The sequence below is a fragment of the Leucoraja erinacea genome, chromosome 3, assembly GCF_028641065.1.
Source record: "Leucoraja erinacea ecotype New England chromosome 3, Leri_hhj_1, whole genome shotgun sequence".
Taxonomy (NCBI): Eukaryota; Metazoa; Chordata; class Chondrichthyes; order Rajiformes; family Rajidae; genus Leucoraja; species Leucoraja erinaceus.
In genome coordinates this window covers 1,423,097-1,447,730 of record NC_073379.1, presented here as the reverse complement: position 1 = coordinate 1,447,730, position 24,634 = coordinate 1,423,097, and the positions used below count along the sequence as shown (strand labels likewise).

General features: G+C 41.9%; 1 protein-coding gene across 1 annotated transcript in view; it reads right to left on the bottom strand.

Annotated features, from left to right (window-relative positions):
- Nucleotides 1–282: 282 nt before the first annotated feature.
- Nucleotides 283–24,634, bottom strand: part of LOC129693689 (MARVEL domain-containing protein 2-like) — a 63,792-nt gene continuing 39,440 nt past the window's right edge. Inside the window, exons 8-14 of the mRNA XM_055630476.1 lie at nt 21,301–21,994; nt 19,554–19,715; nt 8,313–8,449; nt 7,623–7,832; nt 6,443–6,611; nt 4,717–4,758; nt 283–1,419 (exon numbers count right to left, since the gene is read on the bottom strand). Of these exons, the coding sequence (XP_055486451.1) occupies nt 1,318–1,419; nt 4,717–4,758; nt 6,443–6,611; nt 7,623–7,832; nt 8,313–8,449; nt 19,554–19,715; nt 21,301–21,994 (1,516 nt within the window). The 3' untranslated portion in view covers nt 283–1,317. The remainder of the gene's footprint in view (nt 1,420–4,716; nt 4,759–6,442; nt 6,612–7,622; nt 7,833–8,312; nt 8,450–19,553; nt 19,716–21,300; nt 21,995–24,634) is intronic.

Here is a 24,634-nt window from a genome sequence, read left to right as displayed (position 1 = left end):
CAAATGGGGCATCTTGGTTGGCGTGGACAAGTTGGGCCGAATGGCCTGATTCATGCTCAATGACTATTTTATAAGCAATGGGTATCCATCAGTCGAAGGGGTCCCGCCCCAAAACTCCATCTGTCCATTTCCCTCCACAGATGTTGCTTGGCCCACTGAGATCCTCTCGCACTCCCCCCCCCCCCCCATAAGCAATGGTAGACTAAGAAACATTATACATTTTGAGACTTTTTAAACCACTGAAACATATTAAAATGGGAAAATAAAGTTTCAAAACATGGATTAAAAATGCACATCGTTAAATTTTATTGAGTTTAAACATGCTTAATTTCACAATTCATACTTGTGTAAACAGAGCAGGTAGTTACAAAAAAGTCATGATTTTAAAAACTTGGTTTACCTACTAATGTATCCGAAATGCACTCTAGTATCAAGAAAGCTAAAAATAATATACATATTGATTTCAATAAAAATACATTGGATTTGCCAAGAATAAAAAAATTGCCCAGATTTCAGCTGTTTTTGCTTTGTGTTTTATAGACCATGTATCCCAAGATATAAGCTTAATCGATGTGCTAGTGCCCCTCTTATATACATGGCAAACACATCATCCCTGGTTATTAAGTTGTAATAAAAACATTCCAATAATAACTACATAGATGATTATCTATAAAAGATATGGCAAACCACTGCCTTGCTTCAATGTTCATTGATTGATATGAAGAGTGTCTGATCAGACATGTGTATTAAGACATGATTAAAAACTGTTTGTACCAAATAATGTAACCTTTAATAATTTGAATTCACAGAATGTGACTTTTGGAAAAACAGCATTAATTCATTGGCTTGAATCGCATCAGAAGCTTAGTTAACAAATGTCCAAGTATAATTTGAGCAAATCCCACACAGTTATGGAAGAAACAAATCCTACAAATCAAAAATCACTTTCTACATAAGATGTTCTATTAAAGATGACCTTTAGCAAAGCTGAGAACCAATATCAATTCAAGAAACTTAAACCCGAAGGCTCACAGTTCCAAAAATCAACTTTTTTGTACTATTCACAAAAAAAAACATTAAAAATATTTTCCATCCAACAGAATACAAATTTTAAAGCTGAGAAATTATTATTTGTCAATAGGAGACTTAAAAAAATATTTTAAATTTTACCAAGGTACTGAAAAGTATCTGAAACCATGCAATTATTTTTTTTGGTCCCTTTAAATGTGCTGGCTTCACATTTCTTGTCAGACTCAATGTTTGGCACTCTGCTAGTAACAATCCTCCATTTTGATTTTCTATGAGAAGAAATAGCATTCAAGATTTCTGGTTGTCAAAGTTGCTGACCATCTGTTTGATGTGAGCCAACCTTGTCTTAAGTTGCTTGCAAAGACTCTTCTTCTCCCGATAATCTGCAGACTACAAAGGAAGAGGCAAATTAAGAATGCGAATTAATGATTGAATTATACTTTATTGTCACATGTACCCAGGTACAGCGAATGCTTGGTTTTGCATACAACCTGGTAAAAGGTTTACAAGAATGATCCCAGAAATGAGTGGGTTAACCTATGATGGTTGTTTGATGGCACTGGGCCTGTACTCGCTGGAGTTTAGAAGAATGAAGGGGGACCTCATTGAAACATACCGAATAGTGAAAGGCTTGGATAGAGTGGATGTGGAAATGATGTTTCCACTAGTGGGAGAGTCTGGAACTTGAGGTCATAGCCTCAGAATTAAAGGATGTTCCTTTAAGAAGGAGGAGGAATTACTTTAGTCAGAGGGTGAATCTGTGGAATTCTTTGCAACAGAGGCTGTGAAGGTCAGGTCAATGGATATTTTTAAGGCAGAGATAAATAGATTCTTGATTAGTACAGGTGTTAGGGGTTGTGGAGAGAAGGCAGGAGAATGGGGTTAGGACGGAGAGATAGATCAGCCATGATTGAATGGAGGAGTAGACTCTGAATTGCCCAATTCTGCGTGTATCACTTATGATCTTAAGATCATACAGCAGATCTCACCTAGGCAGTACACAAAATGTTTAAGAAAGAACTGCAGATGCTGGAAAAATCAAAGGTAGACAAAAATGCTGGAGGAACTCAGCGGGTGAGGCAGCATCTATCGAGAGAAGAAATAGGTGACGTTTCTGAAGAAGGGTCTCGACCCTAAACGTCGCCTATTTCTTCTCTCCATAGATGCTGCCTCACCAGCTGAGCTCCTCCAGCATTTTTGTCTACCTTAGGCAATATGCAATGTTGTCACGTTTCTGGCCCTGACAAAGTTACAAAAGTTCACCAAACAGTTCCATCCACTGCCTGCCGCTGCACCTGGCAGCAGTGCCCCCCTGGTCGTAAAAATGTTTAAAAGTTAGTTTGGTCAGTCAATTGAGTTGCAATGCAAGTAGCCAATATCGAATTACACATACAGCCAAATTGACAAGACAAAACACTGCACCATAATATTTCCAACCTACCCATAGAGAATTTTCCTTTGGTAAATTTCACCCCAAGAGCATGCATTATCCACATGTGTGACATTCTGTGGAGATGAATGTGATCGGTGCAATCATCTGGAGATATGTTGAATGTCTAACATACAGTTATATTTCTCCACAGAAAAGTAACTTCTAATGCCTGGCCTATAATTATCTGACAACACTTTGGAAGGTCACAATTAAAGAGCCACAGGGTCAGCTGAAAGCTGGAAACTGACAGCAAATTGACCTGCTTTTCATAGTTAGACGACAAATCCTTGCTATAAGTAGAGCTGATACAAACACTTCTCCTTAACATGATAGTCGTGTTCTTAATGTAGACAAAAATGCTGGAGAAACTCAGCGAGTGAGGCAGCATCTATGGAGCGAAGGAATAGGTGCCATTTCAGGTCGAGACCCTTCTTCAGACTGATGTGGAGGTGTGGGGGCGGGAAGAAGAAAGGAAGAGGTGGAGACAGTGGGCTGTGAGAGAGCTGGGAAGGGGAGGGGAGGAGGGAGAAAGCAAGGACTATCTGAAATTAGAGAAGTCAATGTTCATACCGCTGGGGTGTAAACTGCCCAAGTGAAATATGAGGTGCTGCTCCTCCAATTTGTGGTGGTACTCACTCTGGCCATGGAGGAGGCCCAGGACAGAAAGGTTGGATTCGGAATGGAAGGGGGAGTTGAAGTGCTGAACCACCGGGAGATCAGGTTGGTTAATGCGAACCGAGCGGAGGTTGTGTTCCTAAGAAGCCTCATGTTTTAGAAAATTGCATTTAAAATGGAAGAAAGGGGGTTGGGTACCAGAGAACTTCAGAATCGCAATAAGAAAGTTATTATTCCTGTAGGAATTTCAAAAACAGTGGCGCAGTGATAGAGTTGCTGCCTTACAGCGCCAGACACATGGGTTAGATCCGGATCACAGGATTTATATGGATTTTATATGATCTCCCTGTAACCTTGTGGGTTTTCTCTGGGAGCTCCGATTTCCTCCCACAACCCAAAGACATACAGGTTTGTAGGCTAATTTGGCTTCTGTAGATTGGTTCTATCCTACATGCGAAGGACAATTCACAAGTGATTCGATGGGCTGAAGGGCCTGTTTCCACACTATCTCTAAACCAAAGTTTTTTTAATAGCTACAATTTTATTGCAAACTAAAAATACGAAAGACTGTACGTTACATTGTTTAATAGAGTAAAGCAATAGAAGCAATCACTTGTCAATCTCCAAGGTAACTCTTGAAATGGCCTCCTGAAGTGAAACTGACAGCCTGTGTTCTTAAAATTCAATGGTGTCCGAATATTGCAGATACATGTAAAAAGGGTTTCATCCCCCACCCTCTCTGCCTGCCAAGACTTGTTTTTCCAAGGTTGTTTTTTTTTCCCCTATCTTGTCGATTTCAAATGTAACTCTTTCATCTCCTGTGGTGAAATTAGTAGCCTGCATCTGATTAGAACGGTGATTGTTTCCGATCAAAATCACATTATCACTATTTCCATCTGCATGCTTCAAATTGTGTTCCCCAATTCATCAATCGCATAATACCCAAATTGCATTATAGCTACATGCCTGTACAAAATGCGTGCTCTTTTGCATACGAAAGGGCCTGTCCCACTTTCACAACCTTTTTTAGTTGTGGCCATTTTTCATCATGCTAGACAAAACGCCCCTACCTACTTGATGCTACGAGTATCTACGACTAGCATCACAACTTCCTACGATCTACCTACGACCCCGTGACGACCATGCTGCGAGTACGAGTCAAGGGCAAACTCGGCAGAGGTCGTGAATTATGTCGTGAAAGTGGGAAAGGCCCTTAAGATATCTTGCACCTTTGACAGGATCTTCATTACTTTTAAGTAACAGCTTCACTGGCAAAAAGCCAGATAAAAATTGAAACACTAGTAATAAAATGGTGAAAAGAGAGCATAAAGATTCAAAACAGTCCAGAAAATAACTCGATTCTCTTGCCACAAAGATTTCTAAAATTGTGCTCCAAATTTAATCCAATGAATTGTAAAGTTGAAGTAAAGGTGGTGACGGGCTCACAAAGCATCAACTCTTCAATAGTTATTTGATAAAAGACAATTACACGGGAAATCATCTTGTTCGCGACAGAGAACAAATAAAAGGGACACATTTTTTGCCTGAAATTTACAAATATCCTATTAATAATAAAATGGATCAATTCATGACAAAATATTTACCATGCAATTAGCAAGTTAAGATAATAAATTACTCACGTTCTTCACTTCTTTTAGTCGATTATACTCAGCAGCAATAACCTGCAACAAGAGGCAGACGATAATCAAATACAAACTCAGTTCAGATGTCTCAGTCCCAAACATTAATGCCGTGTCTTCTTTCACAGATGCTAACTGGTTTACTGAATATTTACAGCATTTTTCATTTCACTTACCATTCACCACAGATGTTATGCTTTGTAGGCTTTATTTTCAAGAACTTGTTTGGACAATGGATTTGCAAACCGACATGCAAATTGTGCTTTAGGATACAAATTCACCTCCTAAAACTCCCTAGTTGAAATTTTGAAGAGAGTTTTGTCGAGAAGGTTGAAACATAAAACTGAAAAGTACAGCACACAAACAGGTCCTTTTGGCCCTTAATATCTATGTCAAGCATGATGTCAAGATAAACTAATCTCATCTGCCTGGACAGACACAAAATGCTGAAATAACTCAGTGGGTTAGGCAGCATCTCTGGAGAAAAGGAATGGAAGATGAGTTTCAGATGAGAACCCTTTTTCAGATCCACTTGGTAGACTGCCTTCAGCCTGCCTGGAGATAAAAACATAGAAAATAGGTGCAGGAGTATGCCATTCGGCCCTTCGAGCCTGCACCGCCATTCAATAGTCCTTACCGCTACATTCCCTGCATATCTAAGTGGATAATGGTTAAAAAGGCAGCTAAAAGGAGTTTAAAGTAAACAGCTATAATTTGACCACACAGAAGTTTGTGGACCAAAAGTCTGTTTATTCTCTCACAAAGAACAGTAAGTGACTGCTACATTATTTAGTTATTGATTGAAAAATCAAAACATTACTTAGCTATTGATTACATTCAAGCTTAGGGAAATTGGTCCATTTGAACACATGCTTTGAATACCTGGTGTTGGTGACTTATTAAAAACAGCATATGACTAAGATAAATATCCCAGGTTTTAATCACAATAATTGTGGTTAATAATTGTGACCAACTGATCTCAACTGGACAGCAATGTGAATTCTTTATTTAGCTGCAGTGCCTCTAATAAGTGGACAAAACAAAAATCCAACAGACTTTCACTCCCAGTTGCAAGGCAACAATCCTACAATCCACAAATGTCAAGCAAGCTCATGATTGGGCCTCATTATGATATTGTTCCCCTCAAATCTATCAATACATATTATTAAAAAGAAAACTGACTTTATTCATGGAACTCTACCCAAACAAATACATTTATTCCATGATCACAGGTAGATGTATATTGGGACTTCAATAATATAACAACAGAACCAGGGGCCACAGTTTAAGAACAAGGAGTAAGCCATTTTAGAACGGAGACGAGGAAACACTTTTCCTCCAAGAGTTGTGAGTCTGTGGAATTCTCTGCCTCCGGAGGTCGGTTCTCTGGATACTTTCAAGAGAGAGCTAGATAGGGCTCTTAAAGATAGTGGAGTCAGGGGATATGGGGAAAAGGCAGGAACGGGGTACTGATTGGGGATGATCAGCCATGATCACATTGAATAGCGGTGCCAGCTCGAAGGGCCGAATGGCCTACTCGCTTCCATTTGGTCACCCCTCAGCCTCCTACGATCCAGAGGAAAATCTCTCAGCCTATCCAATTGGTAGCTTATGCAACTCTTGCCCACTAATCTTGTCTATAATCATTGTTCAATCTGTGAAATGTCTCATGAGATTTCTACCATCAGATTTGTTTGCAAAGTCACACTCCACATTCAGAACCCACCTGATACTGCTCACTGTCCTCAGTCTCGTCAATCTGCTTGTCCAGCTGGGAAAAGTGTTTGTTTATTTCATCCATTTCACCTTGGAGATGCTTGTATTGCTGCAAATCGTTGTCAAATTCCCTTTTATAATCTTGTCTCTGTTGATCTGAAGTGATTGGTGGATACTTACTGCAAATAAAGATACATTCAGGTCAATGCAACGATTTCATTGAAAGCTGAAAGCAATGGCATAATTAACAAAATGGCACGGTGACGCAGTGGTAGAGTTGGTGCCTTACAGCGCCGGAGACCCGGGTTTGATCCTGGCTACAGGTGCTGTCTGTACTTTCTCCCCATGACAAGGGTTTTCTCCAAGATCTTCGGTTTCCTCCCACATTCCAAAGTCATACAGGCTTGTAGGTTGTATTGGAAGAACCTACAGATGCTGGCTTAAACCGAAGATAGACACAAAAAGCTGGAGTAACTCAGCAGGGATAGGCAGCATCTCTGGTGAGAAGGAATGTGTGACGTTTCGGGTCGAGATGCTGAAGAAGTGCCTTGATCCAAAACGTCACCCATTCCTTCTCTCCGGAGATGCTGCCTGTTCCGCTGAGTTACTCCAGCTTTTTGTGTCTATCTCAGGTTTGTAGGTTAATTAGAGCATGCTGACCGGTTGCATTGTGGCTTGGTTCGGCAACGAGTGCCCTGGAGAGGAAAAGACTACAAACAGTAGTAAACACTGCCCAGTCCATCATCGGCTCTGACCTTCCTTCCATCGAGGGGATTTATCACAGTCACTGCCTTGAAAAGGCTGGCAGTATCATCAGAGACCCACACCATCCTGACCACACACTCATCTCCCTGCTACCTTCAGGTGGAAGGTACAGAAGTCTGAAGACTGCAACAACCAGGTTCAGGAATAGCTACTTCCCCACAGCCATCAGGCTATTAAACCTGGCTCAGACAAAACTCTGATTATTGGTGGCCCATTATCTGCTATTTGCACTTTATCAGTTTATTTGTTTATGTGTGTATAAATTTATATCATGGTATATGGACACACTGATCTGTTTTGTAGTAAATGCCAACTATGTTCTGTGTGCTGAAGCGAAGCAAGAATTTCATTGTCCTAGCAGGGACACATGACAATAAACTCACTTGAACTTGAAACTAAACATTAAAAAACGGTTAATTCCGTACCCTTCCAAGTCTTCTTCGTCGAGTTCATCACAGGATTCTGCACCAGTTGTATAATCTGTTTCATATTCATCATTGTCGACTCTCTTTGTTCTTCCAGGTCTCCTCTTCCTGGGTGGCTTTCTCTGTGAAGATGGCTTGCTTTCATCAGAATCTCTGCTGGACGGAGGCCGAGGCTGCTCGCGCATTAGTGGTAGTGAAACTTCAGGATTACTAAAACAAAAGATTTAATGCAGAGACATTGAACATTTAAAAGTAGACAGTGTTTCTATATCTTAAACATTTGTTTGTAGAAGTTGATTTTTGGAATCAATGATTAATACGCCAGTAATTTTGACATTGTACTTTCCTGATCTACCTTCATGAGAAATCACCTGCTTGCTGCGGGATATAATTCTACATGCATTCGCAGGCTCTCTGCAGCTGTGCTCAAAATGTTCAAGAGAGAATCAAAGAGGAAAATGAAAAAAACAACACGCGATTGCTTCCATTCAAGGAAAGATGGATTGTCAGAGTTGGGTGATTCATTATAAACCTCTGGGGAAGGAAATGAGATCATCTTGTCTATTTTGGTCTTCAGGTAAGAACCTACAATTATAAACAAGTCATCAAGAACACCATATAAAAAGGTTGCTGAAAAACCCCAGGAAGCATTAAGTTATGAATCAAGCTGATGGAACATGGGGTACTCACCGTGATGGCTGGACATTATTAGGGTGCAGTCTGTTTCCATGGCGGGGCTCATAGTCTGTGTCATTCACTGAACCATTTGGTTTATAAGAATAGCCATCATTCGCTAGTTCCTCCGGAACTCCAGACACGTTGTTGACCTTGAATACGCAGGAAAAAATATATATTTAAAACATACAAAGGGTACGTGGAAAGGAAGTGCAAGTTAGTTTCATATTCTCCTTCTTCAAGGCACCTCTGCTATCAAACCTCTAAACCATATCTCTAAACTAAACAACTGTGCCACCTTTTTTTATTCTTGTTTCATCATAGTCCCAAGTGCAGAAGAGCCCAGGATCCACCACTTTACCTGGAGAGTGGTGGGAATGCATTTGCTACCATATTCAGATAGCACAGATGAGTAGCTTTCATTCATTCAAGGAATAGCCACACAAAAGCACAAATAATAGATTCATGGAAGTTATGAGAAGAAACCTGTCTGAAGTGTAAACATTGGTGCCGTGAGGCAACACCCAGTTCTGTGGTTATTTAATTTAACCCCACATTTCCTAAAGCTGTACAGCACTGAAAGGCCCTTCTGTTCACCTCATCCTTGCCGACCAAGTTGGAATATCCCTCTAAAACCTTCCTATTCATCTATCTGTCCAAATGTTTTTTCAAAAGTCAAATTTTCCCCCGTTTTCTGATCTTTATAATGTTTTTCTTGGCCTGTATTACATGCAATAAAGTAATTAATCTGCCCCTAGGTCTTTATCAATTCTAAGTTATTGCCTGGCAAAAAAAAAACAGGGGTGTGTTTGTGTGTGTGTAATTAAAAAAATAAATAACCCAGAGGCCATTGTACGTTACTGTATGTCAAAAAGAGTAGAAAGATAAATCAGAGCTGGTGATTAGATGACACTAAGCAGTTGTACCCAAGCAATGGGTCAGTGATACTTTTATACATGAACCACAAACACAAATAGAAAGAGAACAAATAGGTGCAGGAGTAAGCCATTCAGCCCTTTGAGTCAGCACCACCATTCAATATGATCATGGCTGATCATTCAAAATCAGTAGCCTGTTCCTGCTTTTTCCCCCACATCTCTCAATTCCTTTAACTCCAAGAGCTAAATATAACTCTCTCTTGAAAACTTCCAGTGAAATGGCCTCCAATGCCTTGTGTGGCAGAGAATTCCACAGATTCGCAATTCTCTGGGTGAAAAGGTTTTTTCTCAATCGGTCCTAAATGGTCTACCCCTTATTCTAAAACAGTGACCCCTGGTTCTGGACTCCCCCAACATCGGGAACTTATTATCCTGCATCTAGTCTGTCCAATCCCTGAAAATTTTTATATGTTTCTATAAAATCCCCTCTCTCATTCTTCTAAATTCCAGTGAATACAAGCCTAGTCGATCAATTCTTTCATCATATGTCAGTCCCGCCATCCTGGGAATTAACCTGGTGAACCTACGCTGGATTCCCTCAACAGCAATAATGTCCTTCCTCAAATTAGGAGACCAAAACTGCAGTTTTCTTTGTAGCCTGTTGTACAGCATGCCAGATTTCTATACTACTTTAAGCTTCTGCAAATAAAATTTGGGAGTCGATGTGGAAAATCAAATCCGTTCAGGTTTTACTGTCCTACAGGCTTTGTGTAACATAGTCTCTTAATTTTTAATACCAGCTTCCATTCAGGAGCCTTCTATTTTGGAATTACTATGATCCCTCTGATTAACTACTGTTTCAACAAATTGGGGGGGGGTGGGTTTGGAAATTTAAATGGAACCAGGTCACAGATCAGCCACATGTTTTTGAAAATGAATCCAAAGACTTGTAGCTAAAAAAGTCTTCCCTTCTCCTAAGTTCCTATAATTTTTTTTTCTTAAAGGAAATGCACACATTACAGTAATCAGATTCCTATGCTAATTGGCCTGAAACAATCACTATCTTGTTTTCTGGGCAGTACTCCCTCCTCATACAGGGCATAGATCTCTCGATGACTCCTGTCTATTTCCCGCACGCCTACTCTTCCCCTGCCACTACACCCTAGACAGAGAAGAGTCATACAGTTACAGAACTACACAGCACAGAAATAGGCCCTCTTGGCCAACTTGTCCATATCGACCAAGTTGGCATGCTTGGGTAGTCCCAATTGCCTGCATTTGCCTATTAAGGTTATACGGCCATAGGAACAGAAAATAGGTGCAGACTAGGCCATTCAGCCCTTCGAGCCAGCACCCCTATTCAATATGATCATGGTTGATCATCTAAAATCAGTACTCCATTCCCGATTTCCCCTCCATATCCCTTGATTCTTTACATCATAAGGAATGGTAGTACAATTAGGCCATTCGACCCATCAAGTCTACTCCGCTATTCAATCATGGCTGATCTATCTCCCCCTCCTAACCTCATTCTCCTGCACTTCTTCCCATAACATCCGACACCTGTACGGATCAAGAATCTATCTATCCCTGCCTTATTGACTCTAAATACTCACGATCCATGTATCTGCCTAAATTACTTTTGAAAGTCTTATTTGTATCGGCTTCTGTAGCTCCATCTGGCAATTCATTCCAAATATGGACTACCCTCTGAGTGAGAACATTACCCCCAAGGTCCCTCTCTCTCCCCCTCCTCAGCATAAACCTCCCACCTAGCTTTAGAATCCTCAAACCTGGGAAAAGGAACGAGTGTTCACTTTATCCAGGTCCCTCATGATCTGGTCACCCCTCAGCCTCCTACGATCCAGAAGAAAATCTCTCAGCCTATCCAATTGGTAGCTTATCCCTGCAACTCACGCCCCCTAGTCTACTTAGCAGCCTGGTGAATATATTCTGCACCTTTTCCAATTTAACAACATACTCTATACCTGAGCAACCAGAATGATAAGTGTGGTCACTGCATCATGATGTCCCAACTTTTGTACTCAATGCCCTTCCCAATTAAGCCGAGCATGCCAAAGGCCTTCTTCACTACTCTGTCTGCTGCCTCGCCACTTTCAGGGAACCATGCCCCAATACTCCGAGGCTCTACCATTTACTGTGCAAATCCTGCCCTGGTTTGACATACCAACATGCAATATCTCACACTTGTCAAAGTTAAATCCCATTTGCCATTCCTTGGCCCACCTTCCCAACTGATCTAGAAACAGATGCAAACCCCTTCCTTCAGAAAGGGCAGAGTTCCCCAGGTTCTCACCTCTCACCGCACCAGCCTCCACATTCAATGGACCAATTTTAACCAGCTCCAACACGATTTCGCCATCAGATGCACTTTCCCCTTGGATCATTTTGAAGAGGTTGCACCCTAAACAACTCCCTGCACTGCTCTCGTAACCTCTCCAACCACACCTTCCTCATGGCACTTTCCAAGGCAACTGCAGAAATTGCCATATTTGTCCTTTCATCTTTCTTTCCTCTCATTCAGGGATCTAACTACATAGTCTTTCCAGGTATAGCAACGATTCACTTGCACTTCTTCCAATCTAGTTTGCTGCATTCACTGTTCATGGTATGGTCTCCTCTGGAGAGTCCAAGTGCAGATTAGATGATGACTTTGTCAAGCACCCACATTCATTCCACTGAAGCGACCCCAAGCTTCTCCCCCCCCTCACACCCAACTTTTAAAGCTGTTCATCATATTCCTACCCAGACCCGTCTATGGCCTTTGTGCCATTATAAGGAGGTCCTACACTAGCTTAAGGAAAAATGCCTAATTTACCATCTGGGCACACTACATGCAGCCTTCCAGATTCAATGTCAAATTCTGCAACTTTAGGTAACGCACTCTGTATATCTGGTTATTCATCTTTGATGTTGACACAGTTTTCCCATCCTAATTAGTACAGTTTGACTTGCTGATCATGGCCTACAGCCCAGAGATAGAAGAAATGTAATGGTCAAAGAAATGTAATCAGCCTCTAATTGCCCATTTGCCCTGGTCTCACCCTACCATAGATATTCCTTTGTCTTACCCACTCCTCCTGTCACCTTCTCAGCAACTTATAAATACCCTATTTTTGCATAAAGAAAAAGTTATTTCCACTGGGACTTGTACCTCAAAAAGGTTAACCTTTTCTATTTCAACAGATGCTGCTTGACCCGTTGAGCATTTTCTCCCTTTATACTTCCACTTTTCAGGACGGTTAGACAAACTACAGGTTTTATCTGCATAGTGTATTTTAATTTCAAATTTCCTCTATTTTCTTGTCTTATTTTGTGCTGGACCACTTTGGTTCCATTAGCAACATTCCTTTTCCACAGGGTGATCACTATATTCAAGATCTTTTAGTGACCATACTCCTGGTTTCTTATTTAACTTCTGCTATTATCAGTAGCTTTTAGCCTTTCTCCTTCATTGGCTCCCAATCTTGTTAAAATAGTTCCTTTTTTCGGTTTGCCATAAGATTATAAGCAGAACAAAAGCTTTCATTTCACAATGCTGAGGAACTGAATGCCAACGTACCTTCTAGATTTCTTAGAACCAAGTTATTTCCTTTTTTCTACCTGCCATATAATTAATACTAGCAATACAAATAACCAATCCCTCATGGAAGCCAACTATCCGTAGGACAAGTTAAGAAGGAACAAGGAACTGTCAATGCTGGTTTACATTAAAGGACGCAATGTGCTAGAGTAACTCAGCGGGTCAGGCAGCACCTTTGGAGAACATGGACAGGTGACGTTTAGGATCCAGACCGTTTTTCGGACTGAATCTTTTAATTAAATCAAATTAAATCTTTTCAGTATGTTGAATGTAAAGATACTGGGAGAAAAAGTTTTTTCTTACCTCAGTCTTAAATGGCTTCCCCTTTATCTTCAGAGTTTTAATAATACTTCCGAACAAAATTCCATAAATGGGAGAAAAAGTTTTTTCTTACCTCAGTCTTAAATGGCTTCCCCTTTATCTTCAGAGTTTTAATAATACTTCCGAACAAAAATATGGGGATCATGCCTGTAATCTGAATTGTTAAATTCAACGCGTGCAGAATGCTTCTTCCCGGAACCAGTCCCCAGCCACAGGCAATCTCCTTCATGCAGCTGAATTTTTTCTCACATTCCACCACTTCTCCTTTGAACACACTCGTTTCCTCTAAGTATTTCTATCAAAACCCACATAGGTAACAACTGTAGACAAAAATGCTGGGGAAACTCAGCGGGTGAGGCAGCATCTATGGAGCGAAGGAAAGCGGCGACGTTTCGGGTCGAGACCCTTCTTCAGACTAACAACTGGGGTTGCCATTTTGAGATGCCAGAAACGTTCTCTGTTCCAATCACACTTTGGCCCATTCTTTTCCCATTTTTCTGCTAAAATGACAGTTGTTCAGTTGGTTCACGTGGACCAAGTGAAATATACTTTCTACATACAACTTAGCAAGACTATCCTTGTAGATAGGCCCAATCTACCCAGTCCGTACCGTATGCACAGAACAGCCCACTAACTCCCCAAGCAAGAGGCACCATTTTACAGTCCCACCTACAGCTGGCTGCAAAGGCCCATTGCAACATTCTCCACTATTTCCATCATCCCGTGATTAGATGTCCCATTCCACGGCTGGCCCTCTTCTGCTCTTATGCCCAAACGTGAGAATATTAGTTGCTTTTAACGTCTGCCTTTCACTAACCTTCACATGTCCGTCCTAAACTCTTTCCTACCCTTTCAATGAGATTCCACCCCCAGATATACTTTCCCTTCCAGCATTCCAAGGAATCATTTTCTTTGCAACGCTCGGACCATTCTTCAGTCTCCAACGACCAATTGGACGACTTCATCTCCAGCTTATCCCCATGGCAACCCTGGCCTCGCCCAACGTAGAAGTTCCCTTTGACCTATCCAACTACTACCTCCCCTCACACCTGTTCTGTCACTTAAACTTGTTTTCTCTCTTTCACTGCCATGACAAAGGTTCTTTGTTTTGAAACATTAACGGTTTCTCTTTCCAAGGCGACACAAGCGACTGTAGGCACTGATTAATTAAAAAAGGCACAAAGTGCTGAAGTGAGTCACGGGTCAGGCAGTATCTCTGGGGAAGGTAGACAAAAATGCTGGAGAATCAGTATCTCTGGGGAAGGTAGACAAAAATGCTGGAGAATCTCAGCGGGTGCAGGGCAGCATCTATGGAGCGAAGGAAATAGGCAACGTTTCAGGTCAAAAGCCTTCTTCAGACTGATGGGGGGGGGGGGGGAGAGAGGGTTGGGGTTGTACGAAAGAGGTGGGGACAGGACAGAGCTTGTCAGGTAAAGAGTGGATACAGGTGATTGGGGAGGGGATTGGCAGATGGTTGGGCAAGGGCCAGAGATGAAAAGACAAAAGGTGTGAGATAAGAATACAAGAGGTGCAAGAAGACAGACATAATGTGCTAGAGTAACCCAGCGGGTCCGACAGCCGAACTGGAAATAAGGAATAGGTGATGTTTAGGGTCGAGACCCTTGTGCAAATTATCCAGCCAGATAAAGGAATATAGGTGGAAGGGGACAGGGGGTGGAGGGGGAGGGGAGGTTCCAGGTGGGACACAGAGAAGCTGTGGATTTGCATTTAACTGAGGATTCCCCGGACCAAGGTTACTCGCTGAGCTACTCCAGCACTCTGTGTCTATCTATCTTCACTAAATGCATTATTAATTTCTGTTCAAGCTGTAAACAACATGGGAGATTTTAAACATGAATCTAAAATTTAAGTTAAATTCCAATGATAGGTGGGATCATAATCCCTTTTAACCTTTATTTCCCCAATGTCAAAAAATGTGATCTCACTGTGTCTCTGGTTACTTTCTGGACTGAGAAGCAGCCAAAAACAAAACAAGAAAACCTGTTCTGTGCCTGTAATTTAACACCATCTAGCTCGTGAGCAAGTGTGGGTAGTGCCAAGTGTTAGAGGAGAAATTGAGACTCATTTAAATTGATCCAAATACAGTTTTCCAGGTTAGAGTGGAAATGAATAGATATACCCAAATAGGAAATAAACATATATTTTTTAAATGATCTACTAGTTTAGGTATTTATGATACATGAACTCTAATTTTGCGCGTAGTAAAACAGTCTCACGTCAGCAAGACCATGCAGTTATCATTGGTATCATGTTACAGGTTCATCGTTCGAAACTTGTTTACTGACACACCCAGAAACTGACTCGCTGACAGTGTGATGCAAAACAGTGTGATGCAAAATATTCGTTTCACCAGGTAGGAGTTTCTGCATCAACACTTGTTTCAGCAGCTAAGGAGAAGCAATTTAACCCTCATCATTTTGTGGAACACTTACTTACACATAATTGCACTGTATCAAAACAATTTTTTAATTATCTTGCACAACCTGCATGCGGCTTCACAGAATTTGCCTTTCTCAAACACAAGAAGAATGTTGCATCCCCAATAATTTTTTTAGGGGAATAAAAAAAAAGTTTCATTATACATCACATTATATTTAAAAAATCCCATTTTCATTCTCTCCCTGTCAAATGTAATTCTATCCTCGACATTTATAAAATACTCCAGCTTTTTCAGAGTCTCTCAGAGATGCTGCCTGGCTGGCTGAGAGACTCCAGTCTTTTGTGTTTATCTTCATTCACAACTCAAATGCAGCTTCAATAGGAATCACTAATCCCCCCCCACTCACTAACTCTGAATTCCTCTTTTACTTTGTGCAAGTTTCAGGTATCAAGATTGCCACTTGGAGGAATAACGGCTAAGAGAAATCAATAACACCCGTGGCGCGTGAATTTGGACCTCATATCCAGACCGACTTCTCAATCTGGATATTCAGGACAATAATATTTTTTACTCAACGTTTACAGACCCTAGACATTTATAGCGGTAATTTAAATAAAAAACAACTGTGCTGTCTTAAAGTTTTCATTTCTCACTGAATTCACTCTCAAGTAACAAAACAGACCAGGTTCAATATAGAAGTTGAGGTTTGGAGTGAGAGGTGAGGAACTTAAAAGGAAGCAGTCATGTTTCACTTCCCCTGAATACTCTACTCTCCAGAATACAAGAAACAGGAGCAGTTGAAGGCTATTTGTGCTATAGGTTCCTGCCCAGTAACCAAACCTTAATCCATCCAGCACCAGCATTTCTACTACTCCAAGCCAATTGATTTCCTCCTACTGCTTTTCTTAAAGAGAGATTTTGATTTTATCATGCCAACAACTCCACATTAAGTGTACCTGCTCCACAGCTCAATATGACTTTGGCTGATCTTTTAGTGCTTAATAAAGAACTGCAGATGCTGGAAAAATCAAAGGTAGACACAAAATGCTGGAGAAACTCAGCAGGTGAGGCAGCATCTATGGAGAGAAGGAAAAGGCGACGTTTCGGGTCGAGACCCTTCTTCAAACTGATGTCGGGGGGGGGGTCGGGAAAAAGAAGAGGCGGAGACAGTAGGCTATGGGAGAGCTGGGGAGGGGAACTTTCACCAGTGCCACTTTTGTGAACAAAACTAATGTCTCATGATATCTAATAAACTATAAACCGGTCTTAAAAAAAATTCAGTGGCTTAACTTCCACAGTCCTCTAAGATGTAGAGTACCAAAGATTAATTCCACTCTGGGTGACAAAATGTCTGCTCATCTGTGTCATGAATATTTCAGATGCATTCATTCCTACTCCTATGTAAATGCGGTAAGGCATCTTTCTCTTGCCTTTGCTTTGCAATAAAAGGCCAACATACTGCTTACATTGCTGTACTTGCACGTCAACTTTCAGTAATTCATGTACAAGTTCTTCCAAGCATGTTAGAATACCTTACAGTCTCCCACCAGTTGACCCATACTCCACTTTTTGACTTTTTCTACCAAAGTGCATAAGTCACATGTTTTCACATTATATTCCAACATCAGACTCCATGTACTCATCCATTCCCTTGATTGGTCACAAATCCGACTCAAGCCTCTCTATATCTTCTTCAATTCCCAGTCTAAAGAAGTGTTCCGACCCAAAACATCACCCGTCCTTTTTCTGCAGAGACCCGAGATACTCCAGCACTGTGTGCCTATCAATTCCCACACTTTCAGTCCACCGAGTCCATGCCGAATTCTCTGCCTCAGAAGGCAGTGGAGGCCAATTCTCTGGATGCTTTCAAGAGAGAGTTAGATAGAGCTCTTAAAGATAGCAAGAGTCAGGGGATATGGGGAGAAGGCAGGAACGGGGTACTGATTGTGGATGATCAGGCATGATCACAGTGAATGGCAGTGCTGGCTCAATGGGCCGAATGACCTACTCCTGCACCTATTGTCTATCAAGTTAATACCATCAACAAATGTGGATACATTACATCTCAAGGACAGATAATTGGGAACCCACGCCACACTACTCAAAACTTCCCAATCTGAAAATGACCCATTTATTCTTACTCTGTTTCTGTGCATTAACCAATCCTTAATCCATGCCAGCTCCAGGATTTCTGGTGATCCAGGCCAATGTGGTCTCCTTTTCCCTCCCAACTACTTCTCTCAAATAGTGATTTTGACTGTGTTATTCCAACAACTCCGCAGAAATTACAGCTACGTCCCCATTCAAACAAAAGCACCTTCCATCAGGCCAAGCACCCACGGCTCAAAGCTCTGGGTTCCAACTTGGCTTCATTGCAGGCCTCTCCATTCAAAGGCCACTTCTGTCTAATGTCAGCAATCAATGCCCTGCCAATGGTTTGCATTTTTAGTACTCCAGTAATGGCTGCCACTCCTTCAGCTCCCATGCTCCAGTTCTCTAAACAATTCCCCTCCTTTCCCATTTCTCAAAGCTACATCAGCACGTCTCTAATTGTGCTTTCCCATTATTCCCTCTTAATTCCCCACGTCCAATGTCCATTCATTTCCCTCCGACCAGGAACTCTGCAAGTATCATCAAACTCACACACCATTTGCAAACTGTTACAAAATGGAATTAATAAAACATTGTTCCAGGCATTTATATACTTTAAACAATAATTGTAGATCATTACGAAGGGATTTTTACGGATTCAGTGCAGATAATTATTTGCTGAACAAGTTTGGTAGAAGCTGGTGGAACTCATTAATGTTGGCATATTCTCAAACCCAGATAATTAAAATTACATAAGGAAAATTCCACTTTATACATATCTGCAGTGGTAACGTTTCTCCAATCAATGGAATATAAATCAAATTTATATTCAGAATCAGTATTACAGATTTTCTTTCAAAATAGACACACCATGGAAACAGGCCTTTCAGTCCACCGAGTCCATGCTGACCACTCATCACCTGTGTTATCCCACTATCTCATCTATTACTTACAGATTATGGACAATTTTACAGAGGCCAATAAACTTACAAACCCACACATCTTTGGGATGTGTGAGGAAACTGGAGGAAACATAGACAGGTCACAGGGAGAACTCCACACAGAGTGCACCAGAGGTCAGGATCAAACCCAGTTCTCATGTGCTGTGAGGTGGTAGCAGCTCTACCAGCTGCTCCACTGTGCGCCCTTTGGGATTATTCCAGTTGGTGAACTAATGACTTTGAATAAGAAAGGGTAAAGTGATTTTCTTTTAAACAAAATAGAAAAAATAACAATAACAACTACTGAAATACTTTCATGTACCAAATGGCGTTCCAAGAACCACTATGTATATTTTACCAATGAGAGAAATGTTAGAAACAGACATAGAAACATAGAAAATAGGTGCAGGAGTAGGCCATTCGGCCCTTCGAGCCTGCACCGCCATTCAATATGATCATCCAACTCAGTATCCTGTACCTGCCTTCTCTCCATACCCCCCGATCCCTTTAGCCACAAGGGCCACATCTAACTCCTTCTTAAATATAGCCAATGAACTGGCCTCAACTACTTTCCGTGGCAGTGAATTCCACAGATTCACCACTCTCTGTGTGAAAAATGTTTTCCTCATTCTTGGTCCTAAAAGATTTCCTCCTTATCCTTAAACTGTGACCCCTTGTTCTGGACTTCCCCAACACCAGGAACAATCTTCCTGCATCTAGCCTGTCCAACTCCATAAGAATTTTGTATGTTTCTATAAGATCCCCCCTCAATCTTCTAAATTCTAGCGAGTAGAAACCGAGTCTAATCCAGTCTTTCTTCATATGAAAGTCCTGACATCCCAGGAATCAGTCTTCTCTGTACTCCCTCTACAGCAAGAATGTCTTTCCTCAGATTAGGAGACCAAAACTGTACGCCATACTCCAGGTGTGGTCTCACCAAGACCCTGTACAACTGCAGTAGAACTATGCAACTGCAATAAACTATGAACAACATATTAGACCAACCCGAGAAACACTTACCCATTCTTCGACATTTGGAGGCATCTCGCGGTCCATGGGAATCTTATCCCACAGGATGTTCTCTTTGCCATATCGTGTCATTTTGCTTCGTGTTTTATATGCAAAGAAGATTATCAGGCCCATAGATATTATGATCGTGAACCCCATCACAATGGCAAGGGCCTTGAGGGAGACATGATACAAGAAGTTAATGAAGATCAAGGAAACATCAGCAAACTCTTAATTGTATAGCACCACCGTTACACTTTCAAAGTACACAATGTCAGCCCATTATAATCAGACAATCACTTGATTACATGAAAGTTAACAGTTTATACAATGTGTTTGAAAAGTATTGGGACAAACTTTTGCGTAATTAAAATATTTGTTTTGAGAATTCACAGGCATTTTGAAAGATTTCTCCCAGAACTGTTAAACTATAAAGTATCATGAAGTATCATCATCATCATCATCCTTTATTGTCATCTTGCAAAGCAACAGTTGTACAGTGCAAAATGAAAAGACATTTCCCAGGGAATACCGGAGCATCGCACATAAAACGTACACATTTCACGCATAAAATAAAATTTAAAAAAAAATGGAAGAAAAGGTATCAGTATGCGTTCAGCATTCCTGTTGGTAACAATTTGGGAGGACACAATTGTCCGAATATTTTGTTTAGAATATACGTACAATGAATTTTCCTTTTAACATAAAATCTTCAAAACATGGAGTTCCAATGCGTAACTATTCAAACCACCCATCAAGGGGAGCTCGTCCAAGTGCTCACAAATGTAAATGTGGGTGGCACGGTGGTAGAGCAGTTGCCTTACAGCACCAGAGAGCCGGGTGCAATCCTGACTACAGGTGCTGTCTGTATGGAGTTTGAACATTCTCCTCAAAGAAACATAGAAAATAGGTGGAGGAGTAGGCCATTCGGCCCTTCGAGCCTGCACCGCCATTCAATATGATCACGGCTGATCATCCAACTCAGTATCCTGTGGTACACAAAATTGCTGGAGAAACTCAGCGGGTGCAGCAGCATCTATGGAGCGAAGGAAATAGGCGAAGTTTCGGGCCGAAACCCTTCTTCAGTATCCTGTACCTGCTTTCTCTCCATACCCCCTGATACCTTTATCCACAAGGGCCACATCTAACTCCCTCTTAAATATAGCCTTCTGTGGATGAGAATTCCACAGATTCACCACTCTCTGTGTGAAAAATATTTTTCTCATCTCGGTCCTAAAAGATTTCCCCCTTATCTTTAAACTGTGACCCCTTGTTCGGGACTTCCCCGACATTGGGAACAATCTTCCTGCATGTAGCCTGTCCAACCCCTTAAGAATTTTGTAAATGTCTATAAGACCCCCCTCAATCTTCTAAATTCTAGCGTGGGTTTGCATGCGTGAGTGGCCTGCGTGGGTTTTATCCAGGTGCTCCGGTTTCCTCCCACACTTTGGAAAGGAGACGAGGAGGCATTTCTTTAGTCAGAGGGTGGTGAATCTATGGAATTCATTACCACAGACGGCTGTGGAGGTCAAGTCAATGTATATATTTCAGGCAAAGATTGACAGATTCTTGATTAGTACGGGTGTCATGGGTTATGGGGTGAAGTCAGGAGAATGGGGTTGAGAAGGAAAGATTGATCAGCTACGATTAAATGGCAGAGTAGACTTGATGGGCGGAATGGCTTAATTCTGCACCGACAACATATGAACTTACGAAACTGAAATTTGCTTGCCTCGCATCAAAGATATGAGATACTTGCCTCCTGTGGTTCAACGACGCAGTAGTGATAGAGATACTGATTTGTGAAGACGCCAGTGTTGGCAGGGATATAGAACTGGTTGCAGAGGGCCAGTAGCTGGCTGTAGAAGACAGATCCCGCAGCCTGTGCTGTGGGGTTGATCGCCATCAGGTAGACAATTGTCGCCACAAACATTATAAAGCCAACGACAGCACACACAATTAGCAGAATCAGGTAAAACTTCCTTGTTCTTGAAAGTCTCATTCTAGAAACAAGTATGATAAAGACACCCAGAAGTACAACGAAGCAGACAGCAGCCAATGCAATCATGAAGCCCTTGGCAGCACGTGGATCAGTGTAGCCACCCCCATATCCATATGCTCCAACTCCCACTCCATATCCATAGCCTGTGCCGGATCCGGCGCCTGGGCCACCTGCTCCATAACCTCCAAATCCTCCCGACCCTCCTATTCCCATCCCTCCTCCCATCCCTCCTCCTCCCAAATGGTCCATGTCCCAGGGCAAAGTTGACGCCACGCAAGCAAAGATTCCGACGCTCATCACGATGATAAGGACCGATAAAATTTTGATAATTCCTGGAGGAGAAGTCCATTTGTAGAAGCGCTGCAGTTCATCTGGATAATAGGAGCCAGCAGGTTGAGATCGCACTTCACCATCGTACATATCCTTACTCGGTGCATAGGCAGAGCCACGGCTGCAATGGTGGAAATAAAGAATAAATTCAAGATAAAGAATTAACACATTCACAACCAAACATTTCACAAAAAAAGGTGTTCCCAGGTATTCTTTCTTAAAAATTACAACGTTCGCTATTTTCCTCAAAGGGCAACAAATGAAAGAAAACGTGCATTTCTGTAGCTCCTTTTACACAAGTACTTCACAGCCAGAGGTTACTTCAGACAAGCGCTTGTGGCAATGTGGAGAAGGCAACTACACACTCCATCTTCGGCAAGTATATCTTTCTTCAGGCAACGAGACCAAGCCTGGAGCATTGTGATCAAATATCCATACAATTGGCGGCCGAGATTGACATACTTCTAATCAGGAAGGGGTTACGGGGAAAGGGTAGGAAATGGGTCTTGAAGACTAGGAGCCCCAATCCTATTGAATGGTGGCCAGTTTGGGAACCTGAATGGCCATCTCCTCTTCGGACATCTTGTGGACTTTAATATAGATCGCAACCTTCTCCCACTAACTGCAGTCCTCAGTTTTCTATCTCCCTCCTTTCTAAAAAAGTGCAGTCCCATTTGCTACCTTCCAATCTGCAGGAACCATTCCAGAATGAATTATTTCTGTAAACACTGGCCAATGATTGTCAACTTCCAAACCCTCTAAAATGGATTCCCAATTTTCACCCAACCCAACTCTCATGCCTTCAGTCTTCTTGGTTCACATTGAAAACTCCAGTGTAAGGTTGTGCCACATCAATATGAATATAACTTTTTTTTTGTCTCCAATAGTCACATATAGCTTCTTTACAACAAGATCATTGCTTCATCCTTTCTTCTTGCACAAGAGCCTGTTCTCTAGCCAGTCCTTCTCATGCCCACCCCTAAATCCATGGAATATACATTCCAGGACTTCTTACTAGACACTGTTGGTACTAATTTTATTTTTCAAGTCTATCTGTATATTAACGGCCTTCATGATTACTCTGGTACCCCTTACACAAACCTCTGAATTCTATGGTTACACAAAAAAGCTGGAGAAACTCAGCGGGTGCAGCAGCATCTATGGAGCGAAGGAAATAGGCAACGTTTCGGGCCGAAACCCTTCTTCAGACTGATCGGGGGCGGGGGTGGGTGGGGACAAGAAAGGGCAAAGCAGGAGTAGCCAGAAGGCTGGGGGATGGGAGGAGACAGCAGGGGGGCTGAGGAAGGGGAGGAGACAGCAAGGCCTAACAAAATTGGGAGAATTCGATGTTCATGCCCCCGGGGTGCAGACTCCCCAAACGGAATATGAGGTGCGAACCCCGGGGGCATGAACATCGAATTCTCCCAATTTTGTTAGTCCTTGCTGTCTCCTCCCCTTCCTCAGCCCCCCTGCTGTCTCCTCCCATCCCCCAGCCTTCTGGCTACTCCTCCTTTTCCCTTTCTTGTCCCCACCCACCCCCGCCCCCGATCAGTCTGAAGAAGGGTTTCGGCCCGAAACGTTGCCTATTTCCTTCGCTCCATAGATGCTGCTGCACCCGCTGAGTTTCTCCAGCTTTTTTGTGTAACCTTCGATTCTCCAGCATCTGCAGTTCCCTCTTAACCTCTGAATTCTATGTTTGTGTCATGGCCTTCGTTACAACTACTGTATGGAGAGGTACAAATATACACCGATGCTTTCGGCCCATCTGTTGCTCATGCTATTGAATGTCAAGGGTAGATGCTTGGTCTCTTTTGATGGAGATGGCAATTGCCTGGATATGTAGCACAGATGTTACTAGTCACATACACGCTTGCCTGATTTTGTCTGGATTTTGTGCAAGCAGGAGTGGGCTGCCTCATTTACTGTGGTGGTACAAAAGGATTTAAACTTGAAGACATCAACCTGCATTTATAGTCACGGCGTCAAACAGCACAGAAACAGGCCCTTCGGCCCAACTCATCAATGCAGACCAGATTTTACAACCACGCTAGACCATTTATATATTAATATAGTTCTCAGTAATGTAATATTACAACATTGTAATTACTGATTTGAAGCATAGTGGGATTACAGGGGGCTTTTTCTGGTTGGCTCACAGTGGGGTGAAGGCAGGAGAATGGGGTTAGGAGAGATATATCAGCCATGATTGAATGGTGGCTTACTGATGGACCAAATGTCCTAATTCTGCTCCTAGAACAAGAATTTGCATGCATTTACCCATATATCTCTAAACCATACCTGCATAAATGCTTTTTAGGTGTCAATGAACCCCTATCAACATTCCTTGTTCCACAGTTATCCTTCTTAATTTCCCCACTATCATCTTAAACCTATGCCATCCAGTTCTGGACACCTCTAAGTTGAAGAAAAAGGACTGTGATCATTCACCTTATCGTTGCCGCTCATGATTTTGTATACCTCTATCAAAACACATCTCAATGTGCCATGCTGCACAGAATAAAGTCCCAGCCTATCCAGTCTTTCCTTGTAGCTCAAGCCCTTCAATCCTGTTAACACGTGGGCGACTTTTCTCCGCCACCTTTCCAACTTAATGACATCCTTGCTTTAGCAGGTTGGCCCAACCTGCACACAATACACCAAATGAGGTCTCACCAACATCTTGCGCAACTCTGAGCAATGAGTATCTGAGACACGAGAACACAAATGAAAATGTCTGGCTGAATCTCCATTTAGTGCTCAA